Consider the following 14,952-nt stretch of genomic DNA (forward strand, 5'->3'; position numbering starts at 1 on the left):
TGTGGAGAAGGGAGTCACAAACACAGTGTATCAATGTTCAGAGTAAAAGGGGATGCTCTACATTTCTGCTCCTGAGTCCAGCGGCTCCATGTGCTCAGGCCTCTGCAACAGATATTATGTAAGGGTTAATGTGATGCTTGGCAAAATTTAACCAACATGCCTAACTTTTATTTGAAGGGGAGAACATGCACAGCTAAGGAGTGATAGATTGTTGCTCAAATCACTGTTTAACTATCACACACATACCTTATAGCAGTTGTTGGTGTAGCACGTTTTCATACTAACAGTAACATTACACAGTCTTATACCAATGTGGAGCACATGGTACCTCAGCTTCTGATAAACACGATTTGTCTCTTGAATTACCACCTAATGCGGATATATTTTTTCCATTCTAAAGGAATCGAAATCTAATCTAAAATACATCCTAAAAAATAAAAAAATTGAAATTGTTAAATTTTCCTTCAGAGTTGAACTTGAAAACATAAAAGCATTTACCTCTCAAAGAGAAATCCGCCAGCTCTTTTGTGCAGTGCGTTTTAAAGAGATTGTGAGGTAGTCACTGATTTAGAAACAGCACGTTGAGTCAAACAGGGACCCTGTGTACTGGCGTGTTCCAGTCTACTGTCCCGACAGACACACCCCTCTTTCTTTTTGACCGGGAAAATCGCTCCAGTGACTGAGGCAGAATGTGAGGGGCCATGTTGTGGGATGAGGCGATTCCTGACGACCAATGGGGAAGCCCCTGGTGTGGGGCCCACGGGCCTCCAAAGAGAAGAGAAGGAGGGGGTGGGAGTAAGGTAAATGAGGAGGGTTTACTGCAGGTCACAGGGATCCGGGCAGAGGATGGTGAGCCAAGGAGAGGGCTTGGAGCGGTGGCAGCGTGTCGTAGTGCAGAAAATAACAGGGGAAAAAAAATTATTCTAAACAAAATAAAGACAAAACAAAGGATGCGGACACACTGCTAATGTTTTATTAGAGTTCATGCATAAGTCAAACAACACAAAGAGAAATGAGAGATGAGGCAACTCAGGAACATAGCAGTCACACAGCACAGCCTCCCTTATCAGCATCTCTTTTCATATCATCCAGAGACACACAAAGAAACGTATTGTTGCTCTGCAAAAACAAGAGATGACTCTACGCTGAGATTCAGTTACAAACCACTGACAGAGCTCACACTGATAGAAACCAGGTAGATCCTGGGCGGTATCAGGCAGGATTGTAACTAATGTATTCTTTGAAACACACATTTGGAGGCTTCGGGGTTTGTCCCCCCAATCAACTGAGATTTCTGCATAACAGAATAGCTGACACACACACACACACACACACACACACACACACACACACACACACACACACACACACACACACACACACACACACACACACACACACACACACACACACACACACACACACACACACACACACACACACACACACACACACACACACACACACACACACACACACACACACACACACACACACACACCTAAAACAAGGAAACAGAAGGAGAAAAGGATACCCTTTCAGAATGTGCAATGTTGATGCTTTGACCAAAATGTCCAAAGCAAGTTAATTGTGTCTGTTTTTGTCATGTGCTAGTCAGTGCAAAAACAAATTATAAGTGAGTGACGCAATTAAAAATATCCTTCCTTCATGACACACATGAGAAAACTGGTGGGATTTCCGTACATCTACAGCAGTGATGGACTGATTTTTACTGTATGAACACATTCAACCGACAAAATATATCCACATAGCCAATAAACATGACAAATAAGATACATTAGCCAGCAGCAATGTATATAAAAAAAAAAGGAACATCTGAACTCCATTAACAAAAGCCATAAACACTAAAACACACACCATTATGACAATTTCTCATTCTGTCCCAAAACATAGTTCATTTCCCCATTTTTCTTTTGTACAATAAAATGATTTAAAATACTGATCTGATGACAAAAAAAACAAACAGTGCTGAATAAATTATCTCTACACTTCTGCTCAAATATTTTCCAAACAGTTCTCATTAATTACATCAGGTTAAGTGTTAACTGATTTACAGTACAAGTTGAAAGGTAATGCGACTGTCAAAGTGCACGCTTGTTTTTAAGCTTGTAGTGATTGTGTAACATGTTGCATTTGTTATTGTCAAAAGAGTAAAATGTCTCATTTGTAGCACAACGTCTGCAGCCAGCTCATTTTCTGAAAACAAATGTCATGTGGAAAGGTCAGGCCTTTTAAAGATGTCAGCATGAAGAAATAAAAGGAGAAATGCACGGCAATAATGTGCAAACAGCTTCTGTAGTGTGATACTGAGTGGATTTTGGAGGACCGGACTATGTGAGGGAAAAACCCAATTATCCAAAAAAATTTTACATCCAGACGAAAGCACAAATTTGGTCCTCTGAACTTTTTTTCAGAACAGGAATCATACAGCACCGATGGACTTAAAAAAGGGAGTTTACTTACACCTATAGTCAATATGAACCTCACCAATGAAAGTATGTATCGCTTCAGCTAGGCCCAACTCTTACTGGGAAATAACATTACCGCTCCCTGTGAACTCAATCCACTTAAATTCATGACACAAAGTTATCTATGTTCAGCATAAAGATGATTACACAAATAAGAATAATTAAGACAGCATTTTTCAGCAGGTGGAATTAAGACCAGCTACCAGCAAAAATATTCAGACAGCAGCTTCAGGCCAATAAAAATCTCAGCAAAATAATCTCTTGTGAGCCATATATCGTCAAACAACTGCGGTGAAGCCCGTCAGAGAGAAACACGTGGCTTAGAGGAAGGTAAAAGAACACATTTGTCGGTGTGGTGCGCAATAATGCCAAAACTAAATTCCCGTCTCCTTTTTTAAAGGAGTTTTTGTATATGAGATGTCTAACTATTCCCTTTTCTTGTGAAAAACCCCAGTGAGGTACATCCCTATTGTCAGAGCAGCTGGAAGATAAACCCCTTTTTCAAAAATCTACATTAAATCAACATCTCTTTCATACATATGTAGCTTAAATATACACACGACTAATAAACTTGACATTTGTCATTTACAGATTTACAATTCAACTCAGACTGACTTGCAAAGGGACTGATAAACACCAAAACAATATCCTTGTAGGTCTGCTCACTGCTTCGGCCTCTCATGGGCATTTCAGCAGTGACAAACCTAATGTTTTCTGCTGGGGTTTCTTTAAATTGTACAAACTTAAATGATCAAGTTTGGTTGGTGTTAATGCATGCTTTAAGGGCTTGGGTAAGAAAATGATTTCCTACTAATGACGAGGACAGCAAGACGCCTCTTTTATAAAACTCTACATGGTACTTTTAGGATTAGCTGCAACATGAAGCTCTGCAGTCCACAACAGGCGGAGGGAGATTCTTCACACGTAAAGAAGAAGGTACAAGCAGGCTGCCTCACAGTCTCTGACACTGGTCGTCGTTTGTGAGATCCATCGTCGTATCAAAACAGGCCATTTGTTGGGTTTTCCCTTTTCTTGTGAGAAATTAACGGAGGACATGAATAATTTCCTTGCATGTACAAATCTCTGTAGTGTAACTGAATAGTGTCGTGATGATTCAGAACGGAGGTGGGTGTGTTTTAGCGATCAGGTCAGTCCGTCCTCGGGTGATGCTGCTCGGCTGGTCGGGTCTTATGCTGGGGATTCCGAAGGGCAAAGATGGGAGAGGTTTACATGGCGAGCAAAGCGTCATCCGGCCTGTCCGGCTTCTTGCGGCTGGGGGTTCCCTGCGCCGCGCCTGGTTCGCCACTCGGGGGCGACGGTAGGTTGGGGACCATCTCTGCAGCTTTGGCTCTCTCCTCGAGGAACTTGTCAAACTCTGGAAACATTCGGATGAAAGGAAATGAAAACAAAAGGTGGAAGAGAATGTGAATTTTAGCGGAGGGGTGGTCAAAATGGAGCTGGAAAAATGAGAGAAAATTTGATTCATGTCATCCTTACCTTCACTTGTCACGCCTTCCTCGCCTTCATCTCCTTTCTGTTGAAAAGGAAAGACCACAATGTAACACCTGGAAGTTGACACTGTAAAATTTGATCCACTGCAAACCACCACAAACCAAGTACAGTTCTGACCCTGTGCACGTTCCCAAAACCAAATCACCCACTTCAGCACTCACTCACCAGCTTTATTCTACATATATAAGGAGCCACTTACCCATCAGCACCACTCACCCAAACTTTTGCAAATTATTTTGGAATATATTTTTTTCACTGGTGCCCATTTATACAAAATACTATGAATACAAAGACAAATCCACCAGCTGTTTCCCGACAAAAACAGCTGGATATTTCCACACAGTAACGCAACACGATTTCATAAACGAGTGTAAAATGAGCATGAATGCTTGGCTTGTGATGCTTTATCACAACATTAAATGTGTTTCCCTCCCTTTCATCACATTAAAAACGGTTAGATTAACTTGAAAGAATCAAAAAAATGTGTTTTTAAATACTTTATTTGATCCCGGGGGAAATTTATTTCTTTAGGTTAGGCAAAAAAAAAATGATTTCACCGAAGTTACAAGTAAAAATCTCACGCGGTAGAAGAAAGAGCTGAGGGCAGATGGATACAGTCGTTCCATTATGATGTTTTAGTGCCAGACTAAAACCTGATTATGGACACTTGATAGTGTGTCCACTGCTGATGGGAAAGCATTATCTACACTGTATCCACCAACACATATCTGTTTTCAAAACCTCATGCTCATTTTACTAAATTTTGTCATAATAATGACAAAATTAGTTTGTCCCCACAACACACTGTTAGTAACTTAAAGTGAACAAGGATATTAGTATGTGATTGATCAAAAAGTGAGGAAACATGAGTGAAATATATTGCTACTTTAAAACCATGTTTTAAAATGAGATAAGGGAATAAACAAGAGTGAAAAAGGAAAGAGAAAGGGAAAAGAAAACTGCAGGCAGAAATAAAAATCATGACGGGCTCACCACATCAGTACACAGCCACTCCTCTATGTCATCCATGACAGAGGACTGGCCTCCAACACCCTACGGGGCAGCATCAAGAGCGCCGCAGGTGGCCGGTGGACGGGCAGCAATGCCACAACAGAAAAAAAAAAAAAAAAACCCGCCCCAAACACAACAAAAAAATATGACTTAAATGAACTTCAGTGTTAACTCAAATGCAACGTCAGAAAGTATTTTGTGAGGAAAAAATGAAGAAATGGAAATCAATGTTTGTGGATGGTGTGGTGCGTCACATGCACGGATGATAATGACAAGGAGTCACATCGATATGCGCTGAGCACCTCGCACAAGCCGGTTAAAGCTGGAAACGCAGTGTAAAGCGGGCGACGATAAATGGAACAAGCAGCGTCGTATCTGAGAGCACAGTTTGCTTCAGCCAGTATTCAAAGTTCCTGTTTTACACAGCCAACAACCGACAGGGCGCATTCACACCAAGCATGTTAGTTTTCACTCTTTAGTGTTACACTCGACATGCTGAAAGGGTCACTTGGATACAGGACAAACTGATTAGTAACATCTGACCGGCGTTCATTCCCTTCCCCGATGGACCATTATCAAGTGTGAAAACAGGGTTAAGACAAAACAAAATCTATGCCAGTCGTTAGTACTGCATGAAAAAGAACAGCTTCGATACTGCTGTTAAAACTGCAGGCTCGGTTAGAAGCAGAAACGGACAAAGACAAACTCTTCAAGACAAGTTTAAACCTGTTTTTTCTATCTGTTGTTAACTCATCGAGGGATTAGTAGCATCAAGCAGTAAGCAGGTTATAAAGCGTGGGAGCAAATGCTTCATCGTGGTCAGGGCTCAAAATTAACTTTTTTTCCCCCTCAGTGTCCCACAACTGTCCCAGACTTAACAACCGCTGTCACAAATTCAAGTTCTCTTTTTCATTCTATATAATAAATAAAGTGTAATAACTTTGTTTCAATATCTCACTCCGGTCCACCGTGGAAGTTCTGCTTGTTGTTCCCTGTACTGATATCTGAATAAAAAACTGAAATCAGGGTTCATTATTCTTTTAGTCACTGGTTGAGTTACTAGTTTTTTGTTTATTTCTAACTGTTTGATAAATAAATGCATCACTGCAAACAGCAGTGCACAAATCTACAAAGGGGGAGAGAAAATCAAATAAACTATTTAAATATTTACAAGCTCAAACTAACTATTTACATATAAGCTATAGGAACACCCTAATCCAGAGATCCGGAGAGAAAGAGAAGGTCAAACGCCCGACAAACGCCACACCTATTGGCTCACTGCACACAGCACAAGAGGAGAGGGAGAGACCCATGGTGCTGTTGGAAGGAGTGACATGGACTGTGATTACTCTGCCATTACTAGCATGCATGGGAATGAATTACAATGTAATATATTTGAATATAGTCCTCACGTTTTCCCTGGTAGTCTGAAATAAATAACTCAATTTGTTGCTACACTGATCTCTCTCCATGATTGAATTTGTGTGTAAGCCCATGTGTGACGTAGCGTAGAGCTTGTGCTGGTGCCACATCACAACAATTAGAATTATTTATATTCCATGATGAATAAATGTAATAATTTCATTTGAATGACAAATTTCCCAGAATTGTCCCAAACACTGTATCTTAATATAAAGGGTGCTATTTTTACGGTCCCCAGGTGAACAGGACATCCTTAATTTTGAGCGCTTATCGTGGTACAGCTCACACACAAACACACGCTCCAAAATGTTATTTGAGTGGTTATGAAAGCACAGACTAGGTGTGAAAGCACAGACCGAAAATTATAGCCCACACTGGACATAAAAGCCTGTGTCACTGAGACTCACCGCTCCTGCAGTTGGCTGTAGGACATCCAGAGTGGGAGGAAGGCTGCCAGTGGCATCGCTGTCTTCTGCTGTAGAGCTGAGACAAGAGGTAGAAATAGGCTTTTATACAGTAATACTGTTGGGAACTTGTTTTGTCTAATCGTTCTTAATTAAAGATATGACTAGAGCTGAAAAAAATAACAATCAAATGCAATTTTTCTAATCAATGGTGGTGCCAAAAAAAAATGAATGTGAAACAAAATCAACAATAAATTTCTAATACGTCCTTACGTCTTGCGCGGTGGTTCAGACAAAGCTCCAGTCCTGGTTTGAGCAAACACATCAAAGTCATCCTGGGTAGGAGGGGGCTTACAGCTAGACAGAGAGCTCAAGGTACTGCTCACACTGTCTGCACCCATGTCTGTAGGGAAAAAATACACTTGAATATCAAGTTACCCTGCAACATAAAACAGAATTTTACTGTTTGAACTGCAAAGCTAATGTAATAGGGTGAATATTTTTTTTACATATTTTTTTTTACAGAGGCTTACTGCATGTCCAAAAGTCCTCTAGCAACCATTGCTGGTGCTGAAATAGAGGTCAAATGCACAATCAGCTGGTGGCTAAATTAAGTCTACAACAATTTATAGTGGTGCAGGTACAACAGTTACAGGAATAGTTACCTTATAGTTAACTTATTGGAAGTTACTTATTTGCTTTCTTGCCGTGAGTAAGATATCAATACCACTTTGATATGTGTGCATTAACTATGGAGCTAGAGCTGGGAGTTTATTAGCTTAGCTTAAAACCTTGGAGGCAGGGCGAAACAGCTAGCCTGGCTCTGTCCAAAGTTCAAAAGTGCACCTATCAACACTTCTAAAGCTTAGCAATTACCTGGTTGTATCTCAGCCAGGTAGAGCGGCCTCTTGAAATCTCTGCTGGTTGCCTAGCCTCACAGTGACAACAGGACTAGGCACAGTTTTGAACTTTGGCCATACCCAGGCTAGCGCTCTCTCCCTCTACTTGCAGACTTGATGCTAAGCTAAGCTAACTGACTCCCAACTCCAGCTTTAAAAAGCACAGACAAGAGAGTAATAATCTATTTCTCAAAATGTTGAACTGTTCCTTTAATCCAGTAATGCAAGTGTCTTTAGCTGCAGTTGCTGTTCCAAAACACTTTTGGCATGAGGAGACTCACTTTGCTCTTGGCAGCTATTGTTAATAAGACAAACAATATGTAGTCTTAGCATCATTTTAGATGGCTGTAATTGTAGACGGTTGCAATATGTTGTATCAGGAGAGCATCAGTTGGCCAATGATTGTGGCAGGGTGTGCATACCAAGACCAGCCAAGCGGGAGGCCAAAGTGGCTGGGGAGGAGGGCCTTGCCGCAGGGGCTGTGATGGCGGCAGGCAAGCTGGTAGGGGCCGCGTTCGGCATGTTGCTGACCACCGCTGGGGAACCTGGGCCGAGGTCTATGAGGTTGTCCTCCGTAGCCTCACTCAGGACCTGGTGAAAAAGAAAAGATGAGATGCTCTGTAGCTCTCGCTTCATTTAGAGACTGAGAGAAGATTTTTAGGGTTTCTGGCTCATGAGCAGCAAAACAAATCCTTGTATGGGAGGCTAAGGAAAGGTGGGGTTATAACAGTATATAGTTCCTTGATGGTGTCTGGAAAATATGGAAAAGAATATGAAAAACAAAATTGAGGGTGAAAAAGAAATGAAGGCACAGTGCAAGTACAATTTTGGAAAACGTGTTGGTTAGCATCAGGAGAGCATGAAAATGTCTGTAACTCAGGATAGCAGGAAATTAAGTAATCTTCTGAAAAACTGTTTCTTAAGGGGGTCCAAAGAATATTGCTCTACCCAAGAGGCATATTTAGGTTTTGGGTTAGTGTTTGACTCAAAGAAATGGACGAATGGACATGGACATGTAGTCATTACCAATTCTTAAATGTACTGGTTATCCATAAAGACAAAACAATCCCCTTAAGAAGGTAGAAATACAGCAGGGAGGAAGGGGGGGTGGATTGGATCTTTGGGCTCTGGAGGAGTCCCTATATCAAGACCTTTTTTGCAAATCCCAAACCCTGACTGTTTAAAATAATGTAAACACAACATGACAGCGATTCATTTTAATGCCATCTTAAGCTTGTGTCACTGTCAGTCTACCTCCAGCTTCATCATATAATTTGCTGTTTGGGGGCTGCATAGTCAAAACATGCCATATGGGGTGGCGGATAGCGGTGGAGAAAAAGACCCATACTATTTTGCCATGTTTCAACAGTCTCTGTGGGGTGACATTGATCATTTAGGGAGGTTGACAATATTTTCATACTTGCCTGTCTCAGCTAGCCACAGAAACAGAAGAACAGAAAAGAACAGAAAGGAAGAGACAGTGAATACCATTAACATGCCAGTGCAGGGACACGATGTAATGGCATGATACCCATGGAAGATATATCATGCCTAAATAAAACTGGAAACCCTGTGATGCGGTAAGTATGTGCTGACAGAGGATCCCTTACTCCGGCCTTAATAACATTCCAGGTAATGTTTTTGGTCCATTTAGATTTTGGTGTATAACTAAGCAAATGTTAAATGTTAAATCAGTTAATGCATAGATAAAGTGGAGGTAACTGATGGTATGAAGAAAGAAAGGTCGCTACTGTAAGCAGCAGCAGCAGCAGCAGCAGCAGCAGGCATACAGTACATGTGCTGCAGGATAAAATCTATCTAGATTTGGACATTTTTAGTTATTTTTTTGGCAGGTAGGTTTATGACCTTGCAAGACAGAAACAGAAAATAGTGAGGCTCCCATGTGTTAGATAAAGTAAAAACAGCTATATAAAAGTAAATAATGACAATGACTTCTGCATTATGCTGAAAGTAGGCTTTCAACAGTGCTTTGGATTCATCTAAAGCACCTTTTTGGAGAATTCCACTTGGGCCACTCCAAAGTTATGACTGGACTGCTGATTGTATTTCATTCTGGTACGACAACCAGCTCAGTTCCAGTACTTTCCAAAATGCAATGACTTTGCTCTGCATTGACTGTATCGTCACAGCCAATGTTTCCCCCTACTGGACAGGACTTAAATGCAAAAGGCTCAATTGTAGAAAGACAATGGAAAACAGAATATTCAAAATGAATAAAAAAAATGAAAGATGAAAGTAAATGCATATATATCTTTGTTGGGTTTCCATTTATTTAGGCATGTACATCTGGTAAATCACCAAAAGGGAATTGACAGATAACAGCAATTTGAAGACATTTTAAAGCCTGACTGATAATGTAACATGTGATTCCACACTACTGACACTGAAAGGTGCCGACATCAGAGAATGAGGAAACATGAGTGGTGATGCAAACATTGGGTGTTTGACCACACCAGTTACTAACTGCTGACTCACCCCATTGTTGACACTCTGAGCCGAGGACCTCCCAGACCTAAACCTCTCATACCTGAAGCAAAGAAAGAACATGAAAGAATGAAAAACAACTCTTAGGTTTATCAAATCAAATCTGTGCAAACACTCAGTGAGGTCAGGGTAAAGAGGAGTAATGCATACTTTTGTCCTCCAAAAGATGAGTCTTCGCTTGTATTTGTGTGTTATATGTGTGTTTCTAACCTGTCATAGCGTAGGAAAATGTTATTGAGGTCATCGTTGACATGCAGCAGCTCCTCAGTCACTGCCTCATTAGACACACAGGAGATGAGCTCCACTATCCTCTGCTGCATGGCTCTACAAGTCCTGTTCAGCTCCTGAACACACACATGCATATAGTACCAAATACATACAAACACATACATATGCATAGTGGTCTCAGGTTACTGTTTTCTCAATACATGCCTTCTTAAAACTAAAAATACTAGTCTCTTAAATGTGTTAACATAAGTGGTGCCTTGCCTGTAATAACTCATAGTCTGAAGCATCCTCCTGTCCAGGGACCATCTCAGTCAACATTTCTGACATCACCTTAGTGTTTCCACGAACAATGTCCAACTCACTGCGCAGTCTGCAAATCTGTATGTCACACAGGTAAATTCATCTACAGTTAGTTTATCATTTGGCAAACTGTTTTTTTGACCTAAATGATCAAACTGGCAGCCAAAAGTATTGCTACGGGCAACAACAGGGGTACTTTGTTTTAGGGTAGTACATAACTTACTAAACCAAACTCAACCAAATAATAAAAAAGTGTGATTTGATTTAAAACAAAAACAAAATAGGATTACAACGTGTAAGCTGCCCACAGAAATTAAAAGAGAGATAGTTAAAACTAATGGTTAGACAGCTGAAATAGAGCAGCTAAAAGTAAAGAATAAATAGTTGAAATAGTCAAATCAACCTTCACACTGACAATTCATCTGCATGAAAAAAAAAATACTGTAACAGTATCCACTTCTACATAATAAATAGTGTTGAATAACATCTGCTTTATAATCTTTTAATTCAGAATATATTTGGAAAATAACTGGTGGTGTTGACGAGGATTGGGACACTGTCACACCGAGCACATTTGCAGCAGTGTAAACAAACTCTGGAGTGTCTCTGTTCTCTTGTAAGTGTGTTCATGGGAGTAACACTGTACCTGTTCAGGTGTAGGATTGATGGATCCAGAGGCATGGATATTGGGGACCTGAGGGGTGGTGTAGGCTGGTGGGACAACTTGTGGTGTGGGCTGAGTAGTGGTGGTGGCAAACTTATGTAGGGTGGAGTCGCCCTCTGGAGCAGAAGCCACCTAGAAGCAACAGAGAAAGAGATAATAGGCATAACAGAACGTGACAAATTAACTGGAAAGATAATAATGCTTGGTCTTTGCACAGAAACTTCTGCACACATTTGAGATGCTTAGTATGACGCCTCCTACCCGCTGAGGTGTGTGTATAGGTGACAGGGTCTCCAGTTCTGACAAGGGGAACTCGATGCCTTTCCTCTTTAGCTCCTCGTAGATTTGGACCACGCCTGTGAGGTCTGGACTGCTCCTGAATGCATCAGCCCATGCCTGGAGAAGGAACCGTGAGAAAAGAGTTAAAAGAAAATATAGGGAGAGACTGATCAAACCCACCCCAAAGACAATGGGTAAAGCGAGGGCTGACACAGCAAACAAAGCCAGTGTCAGAATACTAAAAGAGGCCTGTTCTTTGATCATTTCAGTTTGTTTGCCTTGAATACATTGAGCCAAAAAAACCCACAAAGCTCTTGGCTTCCCTCTCCCAGCAGTGGACAGGCTAAAGCAACACTGGGCCATTATAACAGCTCAAATACATGACACACTTTCAAAAAACAAGTACACAAGGACTTTGAGGGAGTTCTACTCGGTCAATTGATCTAAAATTCAAATTTAAATTATGGTTTCCTTGCTTTGGTTGACGTAACTAAGTAACTTAAACCAACATATGCAAAATAAGTAGAATTAATCAACTTAGAATGACTCTAAACATACATAAATATTGTAAGGACTATTGTACAAACATGCTCACGTTTTTCATCTCCAGGGTACACCTGAGAGATGAGACAGGTGGTTAGGGAGCTGCACAACACAAACGCAGACTGTTGGCCAACTGTGTATTACCTGCCATGCTAAAGGAAATGTCAACAATACTCTTGCTGTTGTGTAAAGGGAGTGCTGGTCAACACATTTTCCCACACAGTATTTCCCAGCTCACCCTTCTCTTGCAAACTTGTTTGGCTAATGACTAGACAAACGAAAAGCAATTAGATTCATCCCTCTCCCTCATAGCAACTGTATGCACCCCCTCTCCTGGATCCATGCTGTAAACTGCAGTCACATGGTCTCCCTGGTGGGAACAAGAGCAGCCCACATGAGCCCAGCAGGGTTACCCGAGCTGTGACAGGTAACTAGAGCTGCTCCTGGCTGAAGCCCTGGAGACACAGTACCTTTACCTGAGGCTCTGCCTGGGGATGACAGGACTTCTGCACAGCCACACATACTATAACAAAACACTTAAGCTGCACACCTCTCACTAACTGACTGATTTCTCTCATATCCATGTACAGCAATAAAAAAGAAAATGTAGACTCAATACCTGTTTTGGGAATAAACTATTAAGCTTTATGACATGTACTGACTATTATGACACACAAGGGAACAAACCAACACTAGGTGCAAGCAATTTTACTTTTAGCTTACTTGAATCAGGGCGAGTACTTTATCTTGAACGATCGTAGGCGGGTTGTTTTTAGGGGAGATGATTTTAACCAGCACGCCATCAACAAAGTCCCTGCTTGTGACCAAAGCATGAAAACGATGGCCGCAGTTCTTCACACATGTCTCCAGGACCTGGTGGATGCAGAGCGGAAATAATGTGCAAACTGTGAATAAAACACTGTTATAGGCGTTGCTAAAGTTGGACATAGTTAGAATGGACATTTTGGATTGCAAATTCTATGTGAATGCAAATTATGTGATCTAATCAAGTGGGCCAAGGTGATTCGCTCTACATGAGATTACAATATGTGTGAGGAAAAAGGAGAACTAAACAACATGAAGAGCATTTTTAAGACTGTAACATGTAAATACAGTGAAGCTGCCCTCCTATTGCCCCCTTTTAACTCACCGTTAAAGCCAACATCACTTCCCTATAGTTCCTGTTGCCATTCAGCCTCTTCTTCACTGCTCTAATGGCATCCTTAGGCCTGCACACAGGCATAAACACAAATAAAAGCACACATTAAAAACACACAAGAATAGCAAAGTACAATATGCCACAAACAAACACAATTACCAAGAACTTAATGGCCGATGGCTTTTCGGGGCATTTTGAATGTCACTGACAGGATGATGGACAGCACTTGCAAAAATACCAGGCGCAAGCACATGTCAATCATTCCTTGACTTTTCACAATCTCTGCATTGTTCATGTGACTGTTCCACTCTGAGGAAGTAATAATTAACTTTTGAATTCTTTGACCACTAACGACAGATCAAATCAGCCACACAGCAGTGGGCGTATGACACCCTTTGCATTCCCCGAGAGACAGAAAAAAGTAGAGTCAGACCTCTTTTTATAGATTGCTGATACACAGTGCACTGCATTAAGCCAGCCCCACCTGTGCCAGTATACAACCCACTAATCAAACAAGACCTGGATGTCAGAAACCAGCTTAAACATACAGTACAAGGTTAATGGAGGAATGAGATAAGCAATGAGGCCTTGCATAAATCCACCTTACACAACCAGAGCTAGCCTTCTCCTTGTATGACACAGATAAAGAAAAGAGGAAAAGGACTGACTCTCATACTACATCTTGCTTCAGCATTATGTTAACAGCACAGGAACAAGGAAGACAGAATTAAACTAATGCATATAAGAGGATTAATCAATAACATATATTGATATTGATTGATTTTTCCCTGGGTACTCACCCATCCTCTGTTTCATTGATGATGTCACATATTTCCATGTTGAGGGTCCAGTCTTCACTTTGCAGAGAGCCATCAGTGGCTCTCTCTGAAAGACACAAACAGTTAGTTCAGGAAACACATTGTAAAGACGTCTCAGTAAAACACAGCACAACAATTATGGGATTTTGACCGGTGGCTAGCTCACTGTTAGCTAACAGAGCTATTAGTCATCATTTAACACATATGTTAAGTAATTGTATTCGTTGACGTTTTTTAGCACTGACCTAGAAGCTGACAACAGCGGAAAACAGACCTTTAGTAAGTTAACGATATGTCTAGCACAATGACAGCAGGGGTTACCGTAACTACTAGTTAGCTAGGCGGCTAACGGTGGCTGTCCAGCTGTAGAGAACTCATTCAGAGACGTTAGCATGCTAAAGGTAGCGAGAGCGTAAACGACTGTCGCACAAAATAAACACATTTCCATGACATATACGTCTATCTTCACGCGTTGTAGTTTGCTATACATCTGGTTACATACCAATGCAATGCCCCACTGGGGTACTGTAAGGATTTCCCAAAAGGAACTCCATCTTGCTCGACAACAAACAACCCAGTCCATGGGATGATGATGATACATGAGGGAACGTCCACCGAGTCCCGCCCACAGAGCAACGTAATTGGCCAAGAAATCCTGACCTTTAATGTGATTGGACAGTTAGAACATCCGTCATGCTAGTTTGGCGATTGTAAATAAA

General features: G+C 41.2%; 1 protein-coding gene across 2 annotated transcripts; it reads right to left on the reverse strand.

The window, feature by feature from the left end:
• Window positions 1–951: 951 nt before the first annotated feature.
• tom1l2 (target of myb1 like 2 membrane trafficking protein) lies at window positions 952–14,862 on the reverse strand. Of its 2 annotated transcripts, XM_051416586.1 has the most exons (15): window positions 14,736–14,862; window positions 14,216–14,300; window positions 13,407–13,485; window positions 12,980–13,129; window positions 11,696–11,830; window positions 11,417–11,566; window positions 10,732–10,848; window positions 10,453–10,586; window positions 10,234–10,285; window positions 8,160–8,328; window positions 7,112–7,241; window positions 6,842–6,917; window positions 4,995–5,054; window positions 3,987–4,023; window positions 952–3,864 (listed from the first exon to the last, which is right to left on the reverse strand). In XM_051416586.1, the coding sequence occupies exons 1-15, from the start codon at window positions 14,785–14,787 to the stop codon at window positions 3,716–3,718; spliced, it is 1,575 nt and encodes a 524-aa protein (XP_051272546.1). In that variant the 5' UTR covers window positions 14,788–14,862; the 3' UTR covers window positions 952–3,715. The 2 variants fall into 2 exon arrangements, with proteins under 2 accessions (XP_051272546.1, XP_051272547.1); XM_051416587.1 differs by lacking the exon at window positions 4,995–5,054.
• Between the last annotated feature and the right edge of the window lie 90 nt (window positions 14,863–14,952).

This window comes from Dicentrarchus labrax, unplaced genomic scaffold (assembly GCF_905237075.1).
Source record: "Dicentrarchus labrax unplaced genomic scaffold, dlabrax2021, whole genome shotgun sequence".
NCBI classification, from domain to species: domain Eukaryota; kingdom Metazoa; phylum Chordata; class Actinopteri; family Moronidae; genus Dicentrarchus; species Dicentrarchus labrax.